Below are 24,193 nucleotides of genomic sequence, written 5' to 3' on the forward strand. Positions count from 1 at the left end.
AAAGGTCCAGGTGACTCACCACAAGCAGGGAAGTCAGGGCAGGCCCTGAGCAGTCTGGGGAGCTCACAGAAATCGAGACCCTAAAGAGGACCCACAGGCCGGAGACACTGGAGTCGCGAGAGGACCTCGAGCAGCTCACCGAAGATGCAGGACCACGGTGCAAGTGATGCAGTGAGGTCAGATCTTGGTCACCGGGGAGGCTCGAGGTTGGGGCTACTTTCTTGCCCGAAGATCTTGGAGGAAGAAAACCAACGAGCCTTTTCACCGGCAAGTCCACTCGGTGCACAGGGGTTCTCTTCTTCGACACTGATGGATACTGGCTTCAAACTTGGTGAGAGGACAGGGCAGGCCTCTAGTGATGTGAAGAACCGCCACCTGTGTTGCTGAGCCTTTTGGAGTCTGTGGGAGCTCAGGATCTGCAAACCAGTCCGCTTTGTTGCGCTGCCTACAGATGCAGGTGAGGGACTCCTTCACTTCAAGGGAGGTTCCTTCAGGTGCCTTGGATGCCCACAGGCCTTGGAAGGTTCCTGTTTGTAGCACAGACACGGACGTTGCGCCGACCAGCAGGCCGATAAGATCAGGAGCATCATGAGTCTTTCCAGTTGCAGTCTTGATACCAGAGCAAAGTCCAGAGTGCCCAGACGGTCAAAGAAGTGGTGTCTTGATATGAATCTTGTCCCACGACCAATCACCATAAGGGTTGTCTGGATTAGTGCAGGGTGCCCACTTACAGAAGTGTGCCCCATATACTAAGCCAGCTTCTCACGTTGGTGGCAGCGATGGGATAAGATTCATATCAAGACACCACTTCTTCGACCGTCTGGGCACTCTGTACTTCGCTCTGGGTATCAAGCCTGCAACTGGAACGACTCCTGCTCCTGGTCTCCTCGCCCCACTTGTCTGTGGCATTCTGTGCCTGTGCTCCATGCAGGAACCTTCCAAGGCATGTGGGCATCCAAGACACCTGAAGGAATCTCACTTAAAGTGAAGTAGTCACTTCACTGCATCTGCAGGCACTGCAACAAAGTTACCAGTCTGCTAATCATATGCTCCTACCGACTCCAATGCTCCGCAATACAGATGGTGGTTCTTCACATCCCTCGAGGCCTACCCTGTTCTCCAACCAAGTTTGAGGCCAGTATCCCTTGTTGGAGCCCCAGGAACCGAACCCCTGAGCATCGACTTGCTTTTGAAAAGGCTTGTTGGCTTTGTTCTTCCAAGATCTTCGTGCTCCAAGTAGCCCCAACCTCGAGCCTCTCCTGTGACCAAGATCTCCCTACTCACCGCATCACTTGCACCGTGGGCTTGCATCTTTGGTGAACTGCTCGAGGTCCTCTTGAGACTCTAGTGCTGCCGGCCTGAGGGTCCTCTTGAGGGACTTCTTCGATTTGTGCATGCTCTCCTGATTGCTCTGGGCCTGCCCTGACTCCCTTGCTTGTGGTGAGTCACCTGGACCTTGCTGGTCCAGTCGTTACACCTTCTTCGCTTTCCACGTTGTTTGCAGTTGCCCAGGCTTGTTGGTGCTCCCGACGGACACAGACTTCTCAACTCTCGAAGTGGGACAGCTCTTGAATGGCTCCTGGTCTAACAACGCGTTGCCTGGTCCTCACAGCTGCAGCTCCAAAGTCACTGTCATCTCTCCTGCAACACTTGACAATAGTGGCCATTAGTCTTCCAGGCCCCCTGGTCACTCATAAGTGGCATAGACTGTCCCCTCTGCTTGCAGGTACCTCATCTTGAATCCACCTTTGGGTACCACCAGACACTTTCATCACCCTCTCCAGCAGCTGCATCTTTCTGACGTCCTCCATTGAGTTCAACAGCGGTTTCTGACGCCACTCGCACCTATACACCTGGGTTACCTGGTGTAGGCATCCTGGTTCCTAGGGTATACATGGGTGGGGTAGCTCACTAACCTTCCGTCTTCCACAGGGTTTCTTCAGGGCCCACTGGGAAGGGTCCTTCTTTAAAATTACAATTGAGACTTACCCATTTACTTGTATTGAGCCCGCAGTCATGTTCCCACTCTGCACACTGTCTCCGTGGGGTTCCTGGTTACTTACCCTGGGTGGTTCCTTGGCTCCCCAACACTTCTACGTCTTCTAGGTATAGTCTTGACTTGAGTTGTGGTTCGCATACCACTATTTTAGTATATGGTTTGGTCTTCCCCTGGCGACCACTGTGTATTCGTGCTACATACCTGATTTTATTGCATAGTATTGTGTGCATTGTGTACATCTCTGGGTAGGAGATATCTGTATGTGTTAGTGAGTGTCTTATAATAAATGGGTATTTTTTATAAATGAACTGTGTGGTTCTTTTTCACTTAGTCTATACCAATAGGATTATGTTCTGGTAAAACAAGCTGCTTTACACTCCTTCTGGACTAAGCCGGAAGGCTGCTCTCCACAGCTACCACTTAAAGGGCTTTCTAAGGTTGTCTAAGACCACTAAACTCCCTATAAGGGTCCTCTGGATTAGTGCAGGGTGTCCACTTACAAAAAGTGCACCATATACTAAGCCAGCTTCTCACACCATGTAAATGAGATGCTCGATGAATGTATTGAAATTGCATTTACATAGTGCTTACTACCCCTGACGAAGCATCAAAGCACTGATTCGGCTAGTAGCACGCTACTCCAGAATCCATGCAGGATTAGTGGTCAATTAGTATAGTGAAATATGAAATTAATTTCGATTGAAAAGGAATAGAGGGAAGAGTCTAGGAAGTGTTTGTGGGTTTTTTCCGTTTTTTTTTTTTTTACACATCTAACCACACTTTTACCACTTTCACAAAATATGCTGATCAAAATATGCTACATCAAAATCTGGGCCTGGCCCCCAACAGTGTCATACCCCTGAGGACAGCCTTCTTTGCATCTTGCTATCGAAGCCACCCCCACATCAGTGATCGAGTGGGCATTTTAGGAATTGTGGAACCAGGGAGAATAGTTTTGTATCCTGGTCTCCGAATGGGACGAAGTTGGGTGATCTTGGGCATTCATTTTCTGTCTTTGGTTATCTCTGCAAGATTGGAAGAACCTCGAATTCGCCTAGAGTTTGTAGTAGTGTGTGATAATAAAACTGGATTGCAACACGTGTTCAATGGATATTATGCCTTTGAAGACTGAACCCAGTCTTTTTTGGCTCACTCATCAAAATCTAGTGGGAAAGTCGAGATCCTGATAACAAGTAACTATTGTAGTTTTAGATTTTCAGCTTCACCAAACTGTTTATTCTTGTGCAGATAAGGAAGCATGTTGTATAAGCGTTTTTATGATCGCAAGCAGTCCAAATAGCTGTGCCTTCCCACTGAAATGTTTCTTGCAATGTACTAAACCCATTTTAGGAATCTTTAATATTTCCACTGCTTCTAAAATTGGTTTGGACTCCATTGATTCAGTACTTGGAAGGGCATATTGGGAGTGTCTCTTTCAGAAGCCCAATTGATGAGTTCAGCCCCTTTGACTTTAAAGAAAATGGGCAGATACAATTTTTTTTAAATCTTCATTTGAAAAGCTATCGGACATGGTGGTCTGCTGACCCTTGCAGATCATTATCCCTGTGATTGTGTATAATCGAGTCGCTATTTGCGACCTACATCATGAATATTCATTGTGACTCATTCAGATTTGGAATTTGTACATAGTTGGGGTCCACACAAGTAGGAAAAATACTGGTTGCAGATTGAGACTACTTTATGCGATGTGCATAAGTTCACCTGACCCTTAGTTATCCCAACGCCTTTGCTTTTGCCTTTGAATGTTTAACTGATGCTGATGTAAAGCCCTCCAATACCTTCATGTCAAGTCTGTGCTATATAAAACTGCAAAAAAAATGCAAGAGTTTTGCACACTTCTGTCTTTTTTGGCAGAACCCCCCCCCCCAGACTGTGTTGCATGGCATACATGGGGGGTGTGTGAAAGGAAACTCTATAGGATGTCTATCTTGTCGCAGCAAAATTAAAAATGGCTTTAAATGAATTGCGCATTACAAGTCCTAATATTGAGAGATAGTTCAGTAGGTTATGCACAGGCTGGAAACATGTGGATGAGACCTACCTGGCATAAATTTAAATCCTTGCCGGTATCATCAACCTTACATTGTTTGGAGGATTTTGATCAAATCAATGAGTTGGGTGGTGATCTTTAAAAAAGCATTAAAAAAAAGTTTTGTAATGCATGCTATAGAAATGGTAATCAGTATCACTACACATGTTCACAGTTTGGTGCCTCCTAATCGATGGATGTTAAGGGCTGCCAAAATGTTGTCCATTCGTAGTAGAACACAGCAGGACACACTGTCCCTGGTGAGGGATTTGACTGCAAAGGATCCGGCCAGGAATTCCAGGCAGTTGATATGTAACTGTAGTTCCGCCACCAACCGATGCCCCTCCCAACGATTCATCTCGGCATCTGGATCCCAAGTCAGTCGGTTGGCATCCATGTTTGGTGTGGTCGTGAAGATCGCTCACATTTCAGGCCTTGAGGTGATGGATCCACCATTGGAGTTCCGTCCTGGCTTCCTGTGTCGGGATATGCTCTTCGAGCAGGTGAGTCCTCGTCTTGGGTGCGTCGCCTTCAATCTCAAACACCGTCCGATATTTTTATTTTTTTATTTCCGCCTCCTCCCCCCTCAATAGGGAACCCAATTACCAGGGTCCTGATTTTAGGCAACCTCATCACATTTCGCTCCGGGATAGTCTTCCTCCCGGTAGGGTATATTTCTAAGCGTGCACACTCAAAACCTTGCAGGTGCCCTACGTCCTGCTTCGGGGACTTATTTCCCCCATTACCACTAGGTCCAGCTTCCATAGAAGCAGGGTCACTGAAAACCCAAGCAATACATCTAGTCAATTTGTCCACCTGATCCCAATGCCTAGTCCACAACTGGAGGAAGGCATGGTCATTCTTCCTCAGGGCCCTGAAAGGAGGAATATTTGTGATCCCTGGTCTGGTTCATCATCAATGAGGGTGAGGGAGCACAGTCAATTGTGTAGAAAAAGAAACACCCTTTATATTACTTAGGGCAGCCCCTCGTCGGTGCTCAAGCTGTCATGTAACTTGCTGCAATTTTATCAAAATGCCACCAGGTGGCGCTGCAATGCTCCATGCACATGTGGAAAACCTACCTCTAAGGCGGTGTCAGAAGCGTGGGTTGGTCAGGAAACGCCTGCTAAAGATGTATGTTGCTCTAGAGCTCAACAAGGAGTTCCTCCCAAACTTGCTTGTGCTGCCGGTGAGGCACTTGTGGAAACTGCCTCAACCGCCCGTAGACGCATCTGACCGGTTCGAGGACATGGGCAACAGCGCCTTCTCAGGACCCGTGCTCTGGCTGATAAGCCTACGTCGCACGAGAGTGGCAAAATGATCCAATGACTCGAACAATTAATTAACCATAACAAGCCAACATTAGTAATCACTCAAGTGTGTAGGAATGTAGACCGAATGAAACTGCATTGACTTAACTGATGAGCAGTGAAGAGGAACAGGAAGGGACGTCCTAATGTTCTATACACCGGTATAGACTGTGATTAGAGTGTTACAATAGAGACTCATGCCTCTGGGGCTCATGGGATATGCAGTCTGCTGGTTTTTTCCCTTTTAATTGGTTGTTTAAATGCTGCTGATTTAATAAAGTGAAGGAAGAAATGCATAATCTAAGATTCTGGTCCTGACATAGAATCAGATACCACCATGAGACATGTGCTTAGGCTCCGCCCAGATATACACTTTTGTTTTTTCTTTATTAGCTCCAAAACTACTGAACCAAATAGCAAAAGCATCATCTCCAGAACGAAGTCTACCTTTCTGCCAAATTTGCTGTAATTCCGCCCAGCGGTTCAGGCTACCTGCTTGTCTAAAGACTTCCCCCATCCCCCCCCTTTTTTAGGTTTCGACCTGGCGAGGGGCGAAGCCCCTCCCAGATCGAAATCTTTTGTTTTCAGTAGTGAGGTTCGGACCGCCTCTGTTTCCAATTGGCTAGCTCCATAAATGGAGACTAGCCATTGGGAGACAGAGGCTGTCAATCGCGCTTTCTCTCGAAAATGCGATTCGGGGGCGTTTCTGGTGCTTTTTTAAGCCCCGCCCCTTTGTCCCGGGCCGCGCTGCGATTGGCTGCCGGCCCGGGACACCCCCGTGACGTCATTCCCGGGCCGCGCTGTGATTGGCTGCCGCCCGGGACACCCCCGTGACGTCAGCCAATCACAGCGCGGCCCGGGACCTGACTTCTTTTGTTGTGGCGCTTGTTATATATTCATAATGTGCTTTTATTTTTGGAAAGATGATTTACATTGTACTGTGCTGAACGTACGAACTGAGCTATTTTCAGTTTATCGCAGCAGCAGTTTTGCTGCACAAACATGAAATCATTTCATTTAGTTTAACTTGGACTGAATTGTACTAATGCGCACAGAAGAGATGTGGTATTTCAGCAGCTGGATCGATAACATCGAAAGACGAACGAGAACTCCTATCTACCCCCTTCCCACTCCACCTTTCTCGTCAAGCCCAACACTCCAATCCTCTCCCTTCTCACATCTCATTGCACCACACTTCCTTCCCATTTCCTCCTCCCCCGCCCCCTCTCTCCTAGTGTGTCCCCAGCCCTCCGCTTCCTGTGCACTCCGTGGCACACTGTCGCCTCCCTGGCACAGCTACCACCTCCCTGGCACAGCTACCACCGGTCACCGAAGTGGAAATTGTTGCGAGCACTTCCCCTCTCGCTGTGGCCGGGCGCGAAGGGGTTAAAGCTGGGGGCAGTGAGGAAGTGCGGATGGCAGCGCTGTGATTGGCTGCCGAGGGGCAGGTAGTCCCCTGGAGGCCCATAGACCGCCGCGGCTGCTCGTCAGGGCTCAGAGGTTGGAGGGGGCGTGCATGGAGGATCTGTAGGAGCGTCGAGGCGAGCCTCAGAGGAGCAGCGGCAGTGCCGAGGAGCGGTGCCGGGGGATGGTCAGTCCAAGGGGTCTGAGTGCTTCATGAGGCCCGGGGCTGCGTGTGTGGGTACCAGCTCGGGGGATGAAGTGGGGAACCCCTTCAAGATTAATAAGGCGTACAGGACAGGGGCAGGTAGAGCAGCTCCTCAACCCCCTCCCCACTGTTCATGTAGCGCCGGCCGTGGCTGCTCGAGGGGATGGGGGCCTGCCGATGTGCTGTATCGTACAGGGGAGCTGTATCATGTAACTTAACGTTTGCTTTTGTCATTTGTTCACTTGCATTTTCCTCAGGTATCAGTACTGTTCCTATTGTGAAGCGCTCTGACACCCTCGGGTAAAGTCCGCGCTATATAAGAACGCAATAAATAAATAAGTACATAAATAAAATGGGGCATGGGAGTCCGGGCTGTTGGTTCCTTCTGCTGTGGACTGGAGGGGTTGAGGCGCCCAGGTCCTCGATGTAAGGCGCTTGAGTGCAGGGGTGCTTTTCGCGAGGCGCTTGCTTGCTGAGTAGAGGCGCCAGACGTGCGGATGCCCTGGAGTACCTGTGTGTCATCTGTTGCTCAGTGCGGTGCTCTCTCTGGTGGCAGGGCAGGTCGTGCCGCTCTTTATCTCAGACGTCTGTTTGGAATCCCTTCTGGAGGATTAAACACAGCTGTCCCATCACAACCGATCCCGGGACGTGGGGGTCATAAAGCTCTCGTCCCAGGGGTCTCTTATGGGGATACAACTTACCTGGTGGAGGGAGATTTATATTCCTTCTGATTCATTAAGTTTGTGTCACGAGGTACAAACAGAACAGAAAACATGAAACCCCGCTCGTATCCCCAGACTCTGCCCCCAAACCATCAACATCCCGGCTCCAGGGGCGAAGTTTGGTCAGTAGGATGGGGGAGGGGCTGGTTATGAGACTCGGGGATTGAGGTGAACGTAAGGAGCAGTAGGAAGGTAGAGGAGTGCAGATGAGGAATACTTAAACTCAATATTTTGTAAAATAACTTGTTAATATCTTTAAAACAGATACGAAAGAGTGTGTTTTCGTCGGCGTGTGTATGTAAATATCCGAAGTGAAAGCCACAGGCTACTCACTATACCCGCCTGGAAGCACTTATACCGAACTATTCAATACAGAATTCGTTTATTAGGTGGGTGTACCCCCCTTCCTCTACACCCCCCCCCACCCCCAGCTATGCCCCTGCTCAGCTCTCCATCTTCTGCACACTCCCTTCACTCTCTCCTGGATGCATTTCTCCACCTCTCCTTCACCACCCCCTAAACACTCGCATGTAAGCACTGCATTTTATTTTACTTTCGCCTTGTCCATATTCTGACAACTGTGTACCTCCATCCAACACATTTGCACTTAATCACAATTGCAACAGAAATACGTGACCATTGCGCTCTGCAGAGAGGCCAAGGACTGGATGATCATGTAATGTGAAGATCTTTATGACCCACTGAGCAGCACTGGGACAGACTTGCGATGCCTTCATCCTCCATTCCAGTACCGGGGCTCATATACACCTGGAGTCGACTCAGTTCAAAGTATGCCCTGTACTCTTAAGAGCATTATGCTATAGGAGAAACACAGCATCCTGGAATTAACTCACTTAACTGTGCATACCCTAAGAGTGTTAAACATAGAAAATATAAACGGGCACTAAATCGAGGACGGTGATTACCTTCCCGTTTTTTTATATTCAATGTTCAGAAACAGGTCCGCGTTTTCTCCAGTAAAGTTAAGGACGTGAATATAGGGACCGGTTCAATGCCTATTTTTAACTACAACCGGGCCTGAGACCTGGAGGGACCCGGGCTACTTACTGTGCACAATGCATTGTTTACTCACAATACCAGATTGAAAATTACAAAACAAGAACGACACATGCTAAAGCACAGTCAGGCATTTTTTAAGTTACCTGGTCACCTATCCATTGCTGTATTCATATTTGAATCTGTTTAAATAGTGGTGAAATCTATTGCCCCCAAGTGATATACAGAAGGCCCTTTCCAACAAGAACAAAGTCATGGCCTTTATTTAAATAATTCAAGAAGTTGGAAGAATGATTTTTTTTTTTTCTCACAGAAATGCTTTATTGCGCTATCTGTGCAAATTCATGTAACGCATCACACTGTTTCCAGTCTAGCATTTATTTCAGGAAGGCACCCAGAGTACAAAACAGATCAAACATTCCGCCCCCCTCCACCGCTCCTTTGTTTTGTAAGTTGATATCTTAGTGTCTCCATCCTTCATGCCTTATTTATGGTACTTTCTCCTGATGGTAAATGTGCTTCTAGAGGCTGTGACGATGCACGGAATCCTTAAACTGCAGGCACGTTCTAAAATCTAACTGGAAAAAACAGAATAGAAACGCTTACCTTTTTTTTGCCTTGTAAGCTTGTTTCCTGCTTATCGTATCTTTTCCACAGATTCTTTCAGTCTGTGAAAATCACCATTTGTTGGTGAGTAGCTCTTTCAGTGAGATCTGGTCAATGAGTATATATACTTCCTTTCAGGAATCGTATGTCTTTTACACAGTGTTGGGGTCCCTTTTGTATCAATGTATGTTAAAATGACAAAATAGTAAGATAATACTGCTACGGAACGTGCTGCATAGTTTAGCCAACTTTGCCACATAATTTGGTCCTCCATTGCAGTATAACCAGGGTTATGGACAGGGCCACTAGAATTATGCGGGTTTAACTGCCTAATTATAGATTTACACACAATCCTCTATCTGCTGCATAATCTGCACATAAAAAAAAGTTTTTAACTCAAACAGACAACGTTACTAACAAGCATTTACAATGCAACGGTTTCGCCTTTGGAAAAGTTAGAGCTATTGGCAATGTAAAGGACTGCCATTTATTTATCTGTTTTCAAAACCAACACATAAATACAAATGTTGTCATTTACAATGCCAATAGCTCAAACTTTTCCAAAGGCGAAACCGTTGCATTGTAAATGCTTGTTTAATATTTCCTCCACCGCAGCTTGACTGATCACCCTGAAAATTTCCATTCACAAGAAGACCCAACTTGAACATTTTTGCTAACTTTTGTAGAGGTACAAGCAAGTCCAAAATGCTATTCCTATGGAAACATGGTCCTAACTATAATGGTCCTGCCAGGCGGAGAGTATGGAGTGTATTGTAGATCAATACCTTGTTTTGTATACTTCCCAGGATTGTGTGACAGAGATTTGTATGCTTAGGCGGGCTAAGGTGAGACCACGTGTCCATTCTGCAGCATCTGCTTCTCTGACAAACGATGCAATTTTGAGATTGACAGACCAGGTCCTAGACAACATAACCAGAGCTAGAGGTGCAATGCACAACGAAATAATCAATAACCGTCTTTCTTTCATCATGGCAAGCAATGTATCAAAGAGGGTTAACCTGACTGAACTAAAATAATTTCAGAAGTGGGAAAGGATGAGCAACCCTGCATGAGTGACTAAATGTCAGTTTGCCAATGCTGAGGTTTTTAATTGGCGTTTTCTAGAAAAATAAAAGGCTTGGATCTGTATATAAAATGAAAATGCTCTAGAACGGCCACACTAAAGCCACAAGATAACGTACATTTCAAATATTGTTTTATTTAATAATAGTCTTAAGTTAAATGAAAAAATGTATTGGAAGAAAACCTATTGCACAGTCTAAAGCTATACCTAGTGTAGCATTTGATGAGTCACAACTTTATCTTTGGGTAATTCAAACAAATGTTTTTTTTTTTCGTTTTTTTTAGACAGCTTGGATTAATTCGCAGAAGTTCAGTGACTTCGTTGAGCAGCAAGAATCCAGCAAGACCCAAATCCAGTGAGTTATGCTTTAAAAAAAAATAATAATAATCCAAACATTATATTTTTTCCGATTAATAAATATTAATGCTTTTTCTTTTTCATTGAATGCAGAACAGTTTTTTGACTACTTAATTATTATTGATTTCGAGTCCACCTGCTGGAAAGATACTAAACATTTTGGCCAGGAAATAAGTAAGTTGAAGACTACTTTTCTTGAGCTCAATACATGATTCATTTGACCTTGAAACTGATAATAAAGCCTGTCTATATCTGTAGATCCTTAGCCTCTCAAAACAGAGATTTTTCTGCTTAAAGGGGTATTTAGGGTATTCTGGACTCCGCCTACGCTTTGTATTAAGAAAAGTCACTATTCTCGTTCGATGGAACTTTTAATAACTCTTGATGCACTGCATGCTTGAAAACAAAACTTGAATGCCTTCTATGGCGACACTTGCACTCCCCACCTTCTCATCATACCTGTAAAACCTGCACTTTCCCAGCCATTGCAAAGCATGCACCTGTTCTGGGTCATGGCTCAATGTTCCCGGGCAGTTTTAAAATTGTATAGTTGGAAAGTAATTTAACGCCAGGCATGCCTGTTTGAAGTAAGTCTTCATGTGGGAGAAAATGCACTGCCCTTCCTGTGTCTGCTTCTGTTCTTACTTTGCCATAGAATAACACAAGATGTAGGTCCAAGGTAGCCACATGACCTAATGGTTTGGGAGGACAATAGAAATTACATGTTTCAGACGAAAGTGATCTAATCCAGGTCAAAGTAGGTTCCTTAATTTCCAAAATAGTTTTCAACTTCTAAATCCTCATTTGAAAGTCTTCCAATTATTAAAATCATTGTTGAGGGGGATTTTTCTTTGTGCATTCAATGGAAGTGGCTTAATTTATATACCCTTTCTATAAATCCTCTTGTGCCAATATATTTTGGCGCACTGTTGTTCACGGTCACAAAAAGAACTACAGACTTAATGATCTGAAAGCATTCAAGTACTACCACACTGGATTGTAAAAATCCCATTCTAGGATAAGGCTAATTCAAAAAAGGTGTATAAAAACACTATTCTGCTTAAATATTTTTGTCCACCCTGATCCATATTAAATCAATTTCCTTGGTGTTCTCATTTTACACTAGTGTTAAAAATGCATTATTTTCCCCTCCAGTTGAATTTCCTGCTGTCTTGCTGAACACGTCAAATGGTGAAGTTGAATCTGAATTCCAAACCTATGTCCAGCCGCAGGAACATCCAATTTTGTCAGAGTTTTGTACTGAATTGACGGGTATTAAGCAGGTAATCCTTTTAATATTATAAATTATGTATATTTAGTATTGAAGAAAGCACACATGGCTTACATTCCTGCAGCTTTCAGAATTCCATTGACCCCCCCCCCCCCCCCCCCCCCCCCCATATCCCTCAAGAATAGTGGCACCAGAAAGGGTGGACTGGGTGCAAAGTACAAATGCTGCTTAACATCCAAGGTAAACATTTTGGGGTTAAGAGGATAAGCAGCATCTCAATTAGGCAGCTGTAATTGCATATTCTGCCTCGGGCTTACTCCTAACCCCCCTCCCCATGCTCTCAAGTGGAGATGATCAAACGTATCAAAGTTAATACTGCCATGAGCAGTGCACCTCTCCACAGACCCTGCTGTACCTTGGTTGGCTCCACAAAAAAGATGATTGGTCAAAGCAGCAACAGAAAGAAGGCCCCAAGTAGTGTAGAGACGTGTAGGTTATCTTTGCTACTTGGCACTCTGTTAGGTTCAGGTTTTGAAAACACCTGCTTTAGAAACTGTATGCTAGCCAGACCTCACCACACCTGTAAAAATACCCAACACTTCATTGATCTCACACTTCCACCATTGATGCTTTCTTCCCTTATAGCACTATTCACTGTGCCCCCCCCCTTCCCCTTCCGGACACACAGACATATATTTATGACTACAAATATCACATACCCTCTAGAAATAGCAACTCTACCACTGAGGGACATGCCAGTAAACTACCTTAGCATCCATCTAACAATTCATTGAAATGCCTTCACTTGCCCATTGTAGAGCCAAAAAAATCCACACACCTCACCCTTCTCTCCTGCCCTACAGATATTCAAACCAATGAGTTCTTAAGTTGCCCCACGTTTCGCTACTGCTCATCAATCCTGCATCTCAGCTAATTTCGCCAACAGAATGCCACCTCACTACCTTCCCTACTAACAAACCCTATCCTTGCTATTCATCGTCCAATGCTCACCCTTAGGACTGATCTACCAGTGACATGCCTCCTACCAATGTCTAGCATGTTTTCACTCAAGCAAACAGTTAACAAATGGAGTACAGTTGATATCCTTGCAATAATGGCCTCCAAGATATCGAGGACCGCTCTTTCTATGATGCTCTGTCCGACTAAAACAGAAGCAGACCATCCTTTCAATCCTTCTATGAATACACTTCATCAGAAATCTCTAGGTGTTGACAAGATAGCAAGTGCTTCGCTTTGTAGCGTCGGATCAGGTCAGAAGAACCATCACCTTCTACTTGAAGATCTCCCAACACTACACAAACCACGATGATGTGTAATCTTTCTGGGGGCATTCAGACAGCTACAATATTCCTACTAAATATAATTAACTTTGGTGAAAGCTTATCTACAAACCATAACATTTATACCTATTCCTACTAAATCTATATTCATCTCCTAGTCACATGACTAATCCTAATCAGAAAACCTCCAGAGAACCTCTGTCTAGCAAAGATATTTAAGGGTTATGCCAAAGTTTTCCAACCTTTAGACTTTTCAGCTTTTACTTTTACACATGCTGGCTCCTCCTTTTTCCCCAAAGCACCCTCCTCCACTCCGCCCAACCCAATGAGACTCAATCATTATAATACAACTACTAACCTCAAAACAAAGCAGCTAAGTCATAGCTCCAGCACAGAACAAGTCACTCCCGGAGTCTCAAACATGCACACTTCCACCCAGACGGAGGCAGAGGTGTAGCATGTTTGCCATGGGCCCTAATGCAAAATTATAAAATGGGCCCCTACCCCTACTATTAAATGCTTCAATTGCTCTGTCACTTTTGCAGTCTTCCAAACACTTAAGTCTAGAGTCAAACAGTCAGTCAGGTGTAGGAACACACACACACACACACTTTTACATTCACACACCTCTCACTTACCCACATAGCACATATACAAAGATCCCATCCCAATTCGCGCTTGACCTACACCATCCCCTTCCGAGCTACACAGGTCAGCTAATTTCCCATGGCCTTTTAACCTTGCCTGGCACACGTAAATACCCATACATAAAAATATTGTTGCTTGAAATCCATGTTGTCCTACATGCCAACTGAGGATACGCCTCAAAGATCCTTAACAATGCGACAACCTGTACAAGTGTCATCTTATTTTGAGTCTGAAGTGGCTGGTAAGATTTGAAAGCAGTGAAGCTGTGATAGAAGTACCTTGTATCGAAACATATTTATAACTATGAAAAAAAATAATCAACCTTTAAAAAAAAAAAGTAAGTGAATAAAAACATAAAAATGTAAAACCTCTGCGAGTTCTCTGATAATGCCTTTAGGGAGTATAGAAACCATGATTTATCCTTCCCTACTGTTACGTCACTTTGCACTGGGAAAAATGAGGCATAGGGAGCCAATGTGCTTTGCTCCAGATCAAAAACTGTGGCAACAAGAGAAGCTTCAATTGGAACTTCTCATGGCTCAAGCTCCTCTACCGTGCATTTTCCTGATTGCTCCCTGTGGCATTGGAAGATTTGTGTGAGCAAAACAAGCCCACATACTGTGGGACTCACTTCTCATAGTCCTATAAATAGCCACCAAATAGTGGGGAATTTTAATCACAAGAAGCATTGGCTGTGACCCTATTCTCATTTCAAGATTCTTGTATTTCTTATTTTGTATGGCCCCTTTGTTTTTTCCTGTTGGGATTTGGGTCTCACTCCCTTTCTTTCAGTTTCACACACTCACTCGGATCGATTCTCACACCTGTTCTCTATTTCTCTGCGTATTTTCTATTCCTATTTCCCCATCTTGTTAGACCTGGCAACTTTTGGCGTGTTTCCCCTGTCTTTTCGCTTTCTGACCTCGCGGTTGTTACTCTGTTTTTGCTGGTTTAGTGTGTCTGCGCACTTTCTCCTTTTGCTGTTTAGTGTTAAAGTGTAAGAGCTCCTCTTGCAAATTGTATTATGGATTGTTTCCATGATTGCCATATTTGATTCACTAGTAAGTCCCCAGTAAAGTGCACTGAGGGTGCCAGGGCCTCTAAATAAAATGCTGCTAGTGGGCCTGCAGCACTGGATTGTGCCACCCACACAAGCAGTCTTGAAAAGGGTTCTCATACCTGTCACTGCAGTGTCTGCGTGCAGTTAGTAACTGCCATGTCGACCTGGCAAGTGCCCCCACTTAATCACAGAGAGGGTCTGGGGCTTAATAGGGCCAGCATACGTGTTGCTGTGAATAAGTGGCAAAAACAAGGTATACAGTTCCTGTGGAAGGTGGTGACTGAGGGAGAAAATGGGGTTGTCACAGGTGTTTGAGAGGACAAGGGCCCTCACACACCCCAGAAGGTGTAATTCTTCATCATCTGGCAGCTCCTCATTGGGCCAGCGCTGCAATGCCCAACGGGCCCCGCAAGGGAGGGTCTTTGCCGGATGTCTTCTCTTTTTGCCAATGTGAAGTGTGAGGGGGCATAAGAGTAATATGAGTAGAGCTGGAAGGTGTAAGTGCGAGCTAAAAGTAGCTGTAAGGAGCCCACAAGATTTCCTTTATTGACTGGGTTTTTATGCTATAATAAAACCAAGGACTATAAAGTTGTAGCTAGAGAGGGGGAATTACAACCTCTCTAGCTCAAAATGGTGTATGTGCAGTGAGGTGGGGGTCAACATGTTTCATGCCTATTTAGAGTCCAAGGAATCTCAGCATTTCGTCAGGACCAAAGGATCCTCATCTACTCAGACAGTGACTGCTTATGTGCGTGTGTTTTGTCAAGTGACATCCCTGAAGAATGGACTTGTGATGTAGTCCAGCACAAATCGATAAATAAGTTACCTCTGGATACACCTGGAGGGGGGAACAGATATTGACACAATTATATCTTTGAGGCAACTTGGGGTATCGATGCCATGTTGTGCTTTGTCAGATAGGAGAATATTGCATGGCACACGGAAAACCAGCATGTTGGACTAACAGGTGGGATAAACATGTATGTATAGACCTATAGTAAGAGAATTCAAATTTATGAAATTAAAATAATTGTATACGACTCCATGACCATTCAGAACGGTAGTTAATTAGCCATGCAGTTCGCTTCATAAATTTACAATGTGCAATTCTGTAAGGATAGTGTTTTTATTTTTCGGTTTAAATTTATTATTCTTTTTTTTAAAGAAAAACACAGAACTGTGCCATGAAGGAGGGGAAGGTGCACCATAGTCGGGGCGCTCTGCCGCAAAGGATACCAGGCACGGGCTGGTGGTCTAGGGTAGAGGCTTAACAAAAGGAGTGGGGGGGGGGGCGGGGGGGGGGGGGGCGGGGCGCTACTGGCCCCCTCATGACAATCCGGGTGTTCGTGCAGTGTGGAAGGAAGGAGCCTGGAAGAAAAAGTGCTGCTCAGAGCCTAATAACAAGCAGTGTGTTAAATAGACTGAATTAACCCAGTCACACGGAGAGGAGGGGAGAGCGAGAACAGGCAAGGGATACCCACTAAAGAGGGCTAGTTCCCCGTCATATAGGATAGCTCGGGGTTAGGTTGTTTGCCAAAAAGCATGAGTGGAAGGGGGAGGTGACCGTCACCAGCTGCCGAGCGTTTGCCTGCAAATGCGGCGGAGGGACGTAGCAAAACAAAGGAGAAAGGACCTAGGTCCTTGTAATGAGCCTAATCAAATGTGAGGCCCACAGTCGCAGTAAGGCTCAGGAACAGCCTAATGGCGGAGACCACTGGTGACTGTAGCCTGGGTCTCTAAAGGGGGAGAGAGGGGCAGACTGAGTCTTGTTAAATCGCTCACTCACACAAGTGTAGTGGCTGGTCGTGGCCACTCCCAGGGCATGAGCCACTGAGGTACTTACTGCGAGTGGCGCTCCTCGTGGTATGGAACTTACCACGTGGCTGGCTGAGACTGAATGGTTTTACTAGGTAAAGTGATGAAAGCTCAAAATTGGCTTTAAAAATTGAAAAGAGGCCACAAGGGCCATTTTTCTGTGTGGCCAAGCAACAAGGCTCATTGAAAGAGTATGACAGAGGCACATGCAAGAGCCTAGGAGTGACAACGAGGGGAGAGAGGGGTCTGAATCACAGGGTGGTACATGGTATTATCGTGACACCTGTGCCCATGGTATGTCATCGTTTAGACCTGTGTGGCCTTTATTGATCCATTAGTCACTCTAGAATGATTGCCCTATCTCCCCCTTGAGAGACCAGGGCTACAGTCACCAGTGGTCTCCCATTCGGCTGTTTCCCTACTTTACCGTGACTGTAGGCCTCGCATTCAATTAGGCCCATTACAAGGACCTAGGTCCTTTCTCCTTGGTTTTGCTAGGTCCCTCCGCCACATTTGCAGGCGAATGCTCAGCAGCTGGTGACTCTGGCACCTCCCGCTTTCCCTCATGCTTTTTGGCATCCCAACCTAAGCCCCTGGCTATCCTATAGGACGCTGCACTATCCCTCTTTAGTGGGTATCCCTTGGCTGCTGTCTCTCCCCTCCTCTCTGTGTGGCTGGGGGGAGAGTCCTGACTATGGCGTACCTTCACCTCCTTCATGGCACAGCCCGAGTTTTTCTTTAAAAAAAAAAAAATACTATCCTTACGGTATTGCACAAAAGTATGTTTATGAAACTAACTGCATAGCTAATTAACAGCTACCGTTCTGAATGTTTATGGAATCATGTATGCAACTATTTGAATTTGATAAATTTGAATTATCTTGTTCTATGTCCACAAATACATGTTTTTCCCACCTGTTTGCCTAACATGCTTGTTTTCAATGTGTCCTGCAATATTCTCGTATCTGACAGGGCACACTACGTCATTGATACCCCAAGTTGCCTCCGTGATTTAATCATGTCAATATCTGTTCCCCCTCCAGGTGTATCCAGAGGGTACATTATGTATCTATTTGTGCTGGACTACATCACCAGTCCATTCTTCACACTCCTACAAACCGACCCTTTCTAAGTAGAGTAGGATCCCTTGGTCCTGACGAAATACTGAGATCCCTTGGACTTTAAATAGGCATGAAACCTGTTGACCCCCCCCCCCCCTCACTACACATACACCAATTTGAGCTCGAGTGGTTGTAATTCCCCCTCTCTAGCTATGACTTTATAATCCTTGTTTTCATTATAGCATAATAACCCAGTCAATAAAGGATATCTTTTGGGTTCCTTATAGCTATTTTTAGCTTGCACTTGTACCTTCCCATCTCTACTCCTATTACTCTTATGCCCCCCCTTCACCCCTCGACCTTCACATCGGCAAAAAGAGAACACATCCCGCAAAGATCCTCCTTGTGGGGCCCGTTGGGCATTGCAGTACCGGCCCAACGAGGAGCTGCCCGATGATGAATCATGACATCTTCCGGGTTGTGCGAGTGCCCTTGCTACTTATAGGAGCAATTATTTTTTGTTATTCTCTAAAGGGCCTCAAACTAATACCCAGGGTAAAGCTTTCCATCCCCCAGGAGATGAGAAACAAGGGGTCTCTGCAGGGAAGCCTGCAGAGACCAGCCGCCCCAAGTGCTATACCTGTGAGCAAGTAGGTCACTTGAAGGGCGACCCCAGGTGCCCCAAAAGGACACAGCCACTGACTGGTGGGCAGTCTGTTGGCTAGTGTAGCGCTTGGGGAGGAGGGGTGCCCACAGGAGTATGGGGATCCTACAGAAATGGCCCTCGTCTCACTAGGGGACAGTGAGATGGTCCCAGGAAATCAGGTGTCTGCTAACACTACAAAATACAGCGCCTGGGTGACCTCAATGGGAAAAGGGTAGAGGCTCTCAGATACTGGAGCCAGGGTGACCTCAGTCCAGTGTCACCTAGTCTCCGAGGAGCTTGTAGTCCCTGGGGCATTCCACTAAATAGCTGCTGTGGACCACTCCGGGTGCTAGTGTATAGTGGTGCAGGTCCCTTGATGGTGGTTGTGAGCTCTACCATGCCTGTAGGTTGTCTGCTAGGAAACGACCTGGAGCAGTCCTTGTGGAAGGATGTTGAGCTCGGGTCTCACTTGGAGATGCTTGGGCTGCCAGAGTGGGCATGCGTGACCACTCGTTCAATGGCGGCCGGAAAGGGTGATCAGAAGGACCTAGTGCCTGAAGAAGTGGCCCAGGTTCCTGAAGACGGAAAGGGCAGGGGCCTGGGAAACCCGTCCCTGAGGTTACCACGGTCCGGGAGGAGGCTGACCTTGAGGGGAGCAGATAGCTGAACTGGGGGCTTATCTGAGCTGACCCATTGGCAGCAAGAAGGTGGTCCCACCAGGAAAGAATTCTGCAGGGAGCAGAAAGAGTGCCCTTCTCTGGAAGGTTTGTGGCGGCAGGCTGAAAACCAGGCAGCCAGTGATCAGTTTGAATCACACTGGATCTACTGGGAGAATGGTTTCCTGTACAGCAAGCCTAAGGTCGCTGAGCCTGGGTCAGCCCGTGTGCTGGTGGTACCCCAGCGCTTCAGGACCGTCCTACTGGGTCTGGCTCATGACGTGCCTTTGGCAGGACATTTGGGGCAGGACAAGACTTTTGACAGGCTTGTCACCCACGTCTTTTGGCCCCATATGTGAAGGAAGTCAGATGGACATTGCAGAACTTGCGAGGTAAGTGGTAAGAGTGGGAGGAAGAGTAAGGCTCCTCTCCAACCTTTTTCCAGTTGTTGGAACCCCTTCCTAAAGGGTTGGGATGGACATTGTGGGGACTCTGGATCCCAAGATGGCCACGGGCAACAAGTACATCCTGGTCTTGGTTTTGGTGGACCATGCCACCGAGACAATCTCTCTCATGACGATTGCTCCAGTGGTGGGCCAAGCATTTAATGGGCATCTTTTCCCGCGTGGGTTTCACCAGAGAGGTAGCTTCTGACCGTGGAACCAATTTCACATCAAACTATGACATTCCTGTGGAAGGAGTGTGTTGTAACCTACAAGTCCACCACTCCTTACCACCCACAGGGTAACGATTTAGTGGAAAGGTTCAACCAGACCTTAAAGGGCATGATCGTGGGTTTAACAGAACCCGTGAGGCGTAGGTGGGACATCCTCTTGCCATGCCTTCTCTATGCATACAGGGAGGTACCACAGAGGTCTCTAGGGTTCAGTCCCTTTGGGCTTCTGTATGGGCACCCTGTGAGATGACCGGAGTTTCTTCAAAGAAGGCCGGGTGACACCTCCCAGGAAAACTCCCCATGATGTATACAGCTACATGCTGGCCTTCAGGAACCAAATTGCCCGCTTCAGGAAACTCGCTCGGGCAAACCTGAAAACTAGCCAGGAGGAGATATAACACTGGCACAACCCGAATGCCACTCTAGTAGAGTTTCAGCTTGTGCCATAAAGTTTGGGCCATGGCCCTAGTGGAACCTTGTGTTTTGCAGGAAAAGTGGATTGGGCCTTTTGATGTGGTGGAACGCAAAAGGCATGTCACCTACCTGGTGAATTTGCAGACTCCGAAGGAACCCTTTGAGGCTCCTCCATGTGAACCGCCTCAAGCCTCACTTTGAGAGGTCCAAAGTGAGCATGCTCTTGGCAACAGATGATGGGGTGGAAGAGGAGAGTGAACCTCTCCCTGACCTCCTGTCTACCAAGGAGCACAATGGGTCAGTGAAAGGTGTGATCCTCTCCCCTACACTGACTCCAGAACAGCAGACTGACTGCCACCAGTTGTTGGGACAGTTTGCCACACTGTTCTCTCTGACCCCAGTGTTACTCACTGGTGTACCCATGACGTGGACAGCCCTTCTGTAAAACGCAAGATGTACAGGTTGACTGACCGGGTCAGGGTCCGCATCAAAGAGGAGGTCTCTAAGATGTTGCATTAGGGGTGATAGAGCCCTCCAACAGTCCTTGGGCTGGGCCAGCCCGGCTGGGCCAGCCCAGCTGGCTTGGTTCCAAAGGCTGTTGCACCCGGTGCCACTCCAGAACTGCGGTTCTGTGTGGACTACCATGGGCTCAATGCCATCACCAAGACTGACACACACCCCAATCCCAGAGCTGATGAGCTCATTGATCGGTTGGGAGCTGCCAAGTTCCTCAGCACGTTTGATTTGATGTCTGGGTACTGGCAGATTGCCTTAACCGAGGGGGGCCGAGGAGAGGTCTGCATTTCCAACCCCATAGGGGCACTACCAGTTTTGGGTGATGCCTTTTGAGTTGAATGCCCCTGCCACCTTTCAGAGGTTGGTCAACCAGGTGCTGGCTGGACTGGAGGATTTCAGTGCCACCTACCTGGACGACATTGCAGTGTTCAGTTCCAGCTGGGAAGAACACCTGCAGAACCTCTGGGAAGTGTTGAAAGCTCTGCAGAGGGCAGGCCTCATGGTCCAGTCCACCAAGTGCCAGATCGGGTAGGGCTGTGTGGTGTACTTGGGGCACCAGGTAGGATGTGGCTAGGTGGCGCCCCTACAGCTTTAGATTGACACCATTCTGGCTTGGGAGCCCCCACAAGACCCAAACAGAGGTGAGAGCCTTTTAAGGTCTCAACGGGTACAATAGGTGATCTGTTAAGGGCTATGGCACCATTGTTGCCCCCTTAACAGGGGTGACTTCCAGGAAGCGACCAAGGTAGGCGATCTGGACTGATGCCTGCCAGAGCTTTTGATGTCCTGAAGGCAGCCCTGTGCACGGCACCCGTGCTCAAGGCACCTGACATCTCCAAGGAATCTGTAGTGCAGACTGACGCTTCAGAACATGGTGTGGGAGCGGTGCTCTCACAGCTGAACGAAGGCCTAGACCAGCCTGTGGTCTTCCTTCGCAGGAGACTACTCCCCAGGGAACAGCGGTGGAGTGCCATAGAAACTAAATCTTTTGCTGTTGTCTGGGGAATAAAGAAGCAAAGACCCTGCTTGTTTGGGACTCTCTTCCGAGTTCAGACAGACCACAGGCCCCTCAGGTGGTTGATGCAAATGAGGGGTGAGCATCCAAAACTGTTAAGGTGGTCTACCGGGAATGGACTTTATGGTGGAACACCGCCCTGGCACCAAACACGCCAACGCTGATGGTTTGTCCAGGTTCTGCCGCCTTAGTGAAGAGAACCCCCAGGTAGTTGGGTAGTTATCCCTGCTTTCAGCTGGAGGGGACATGTGTTAAACCTGGCATCTTTTGGTGTGTTGCCCCTTTTTGCTTTCTGACCTTCCTGTTTTGAAAGTTTTTGCTGGTTTAGTGTGTCTAACACTGAACAACAGTGAGAGAGTGTTCCTGTTGTAAATTGTGTTATGGATTGGTGTTTCCATGATTGGCATATTTGATTTACTTGTCAGTCCCTAGTAAAGTGCACTGAGGGTGCCAGGGCCTGTGAATCAAAAGCTGCTAGTGGGCCTGCAGCATTGATATGTGCCACCCACACAAGCAGCCTTGCAAAGGGTTCTCAGACCTGCCACTGCAGTGTCTGCGCGCAGTTTGTAACTGTCATGTCGACCCGGCAAGTGCCCCCTCTTGCCAGGCCCTAATCTTCCCTTTTCTTAAATGTAAGTCACTCCTCTGGTAGGCCCAAGGTAACCAATGTGGGCCGGGTGCTGTGTAAGTTAAAGGTATGGCATGTACTCGTGTGCCTGACATGTCCTGGTAGTGAATTAGTGTATTTAGTTTTTTCACTATGGAAAGGCTCTGTCCCATAGGATTGAATGGGAGTTTTACTTATAACATCTTATAAGCATAAATTCCCTTTGGGACAAGATAGGAAAATGGAGTTTAGTATGCCTGGACTCGGAGTGTAAGAATGCACCTTTTAGTAAAAAAAAAAAAAGCAAGATGGCCGCCTGGTAGGAGCTCTAGTCCGGAGCTCCTAGTGCTTGGGATCCCTTTATTGGAATTATCCCTGATAGCACTCATCTAAGCGAAGAACACAAGTAACTGGATTGTAACATAAAAGTAACTGGAATGAATGGTGTTACACACATACCTGGGCACTGACGGCTGGGACCCCTGCCACGCTCACCGGATCATCGGCGGAACACAAGACGGAGGGATGGGAACCTACTGTGGCTGTTGCAGTCGCCGAGGAGGCTGGTCGCGTCAGTGGTCCGTGGTCGACCAGGAGGCGGCGTGCGTCGGAGAAGCATTGTCGTCTGGGGCCCCGACACTGCAGTGACTGCATGCCTGCCTTGGCTGCAGCGATCGCCGGTCACGGGCGGTCACTTCTAGCCCGCGGAGCAGCAGATCTTCGTCGGTGCCCTTGGACGGTTTGAACGGTGGGTTGGAGCCTGCCACGACTGCCGGCTGTGGATGGATACACACTCCAACTGCTGCGGTCACCAGTCGTCACTCTGAACACGCTGGGCTAAGTGAAGCGGCGAGACCGACCCCTCCTGCGGAGTACCGACGTGGAGACGGCAAACACTGCGACGGCCCTGGAGGGATGTTCCCTGCTGTTGGAGCGCCAGACCCTGGATCGAACGGCTCACGGCGGAGGCGCCTCTGACCTCTCCCCTCTTGCCGGGAGCTGTGGCGGAGGAGCCCCTGGTCAGTGGCGGCTAGGCTGCGGCGCTGCTTGGGGGAGCTGGGCGGCAGGTCGGCTAGGTCGTGGCTTGGCGGCCCCCGGGAGAACCGCGCTGCGATTACACACGCACGCAGGGAGAAGACGCCTCATAGCCCCGCCCCCCCAGGAATTGCACTAAATAAAACAAAACAACGCTGACAGCAATACCAGCGGCTATCATTTGTTATTAAAGTTCTTTATTTCTATGGAAGCTTCAACTGGTAAAGAGGAATATACACGCCGACAACGTGAAAAAAGGGCGTGCTGAAGCCAACAGATCAAGCATCTCGTACTAAAAACGATCCCAGGATCTTAACAAGGTATCGTGCCTCTTGCTCAGTTTTCATTTTTACTTTTGCACCACTTTTCAAGCGGATTTTCATGACTTTACTTTTCTGATCCTTCTGCCCAAAATGGCTGGGGCCATAAAATTGTAGTATTTACTCGACCCCGTTTCCCTGACTTCCTCTGAAAACAGATCTTTCACCCAAAATGGCTGGGGTCATAAATCTGCAACAACAAATTGCCAGACCCCCACAAAGCTAATCTATAAGCACTGCCTCCCCTTGGACTTCCGAAATAGACATAGGACTCACCTCCACCCTCCCAGTAAGATAGAAAAAGGACTTCCTCGAAACTTGTCTGCATCCAGGTCTCAGGACAGAATAACAAACATAGGACTACTATACTCTTTGCTACCTCTCTTCCTTGGCGGCCATCTTAGACTAGTCAATCCTCATCTTGCCTAACGAAGCGGC

General features: G+C 47.3%; 1 protein-coding gene across 1 annotated transcript in view; it reads left to right on the top strand.

Moving 5' to 3' along the window:
* Positions 1 to 24,193, top strand: part of ERI2 (ERI1 exoribonuclease family member 2) — a 66,033-nt gene that overhangs the window by 9,163 nt on the left and 32,677 nt on the right. Inside the window, exons 3-5 of the mRNA XM_078665088.1 lie at positions 10,682 to 10,752; positions 10,848 to 10,928; positions 11,910 to 12,037. Coding sequence (XP_078521214.1) covers positions 10,682 to 10,752; positions 10,848 to 10,928; positions 11,910 to 12,037 — 280 coding nt within the window. The remainder of the gene's footprint in view (positions 1 to 10,681; positions 10,753 to 10,847; positions 10,929 to 11,909; positions 12,038 to 24,193) is intronic.

This window comes from Lissotriton helveticus, chromosome 10 (assembly GCF_964261635.1).
Source record: "Lissotriton helveticus chromosome 10, aLisHel1.1, whole genome shotgun sequence".
NCBI classification, from domain to species: Eukaryota; Metazoa; Chordata; class Amphibia; order Caudata; family Salamandridae; genus Lissotriton; species Lissotriton helveticus.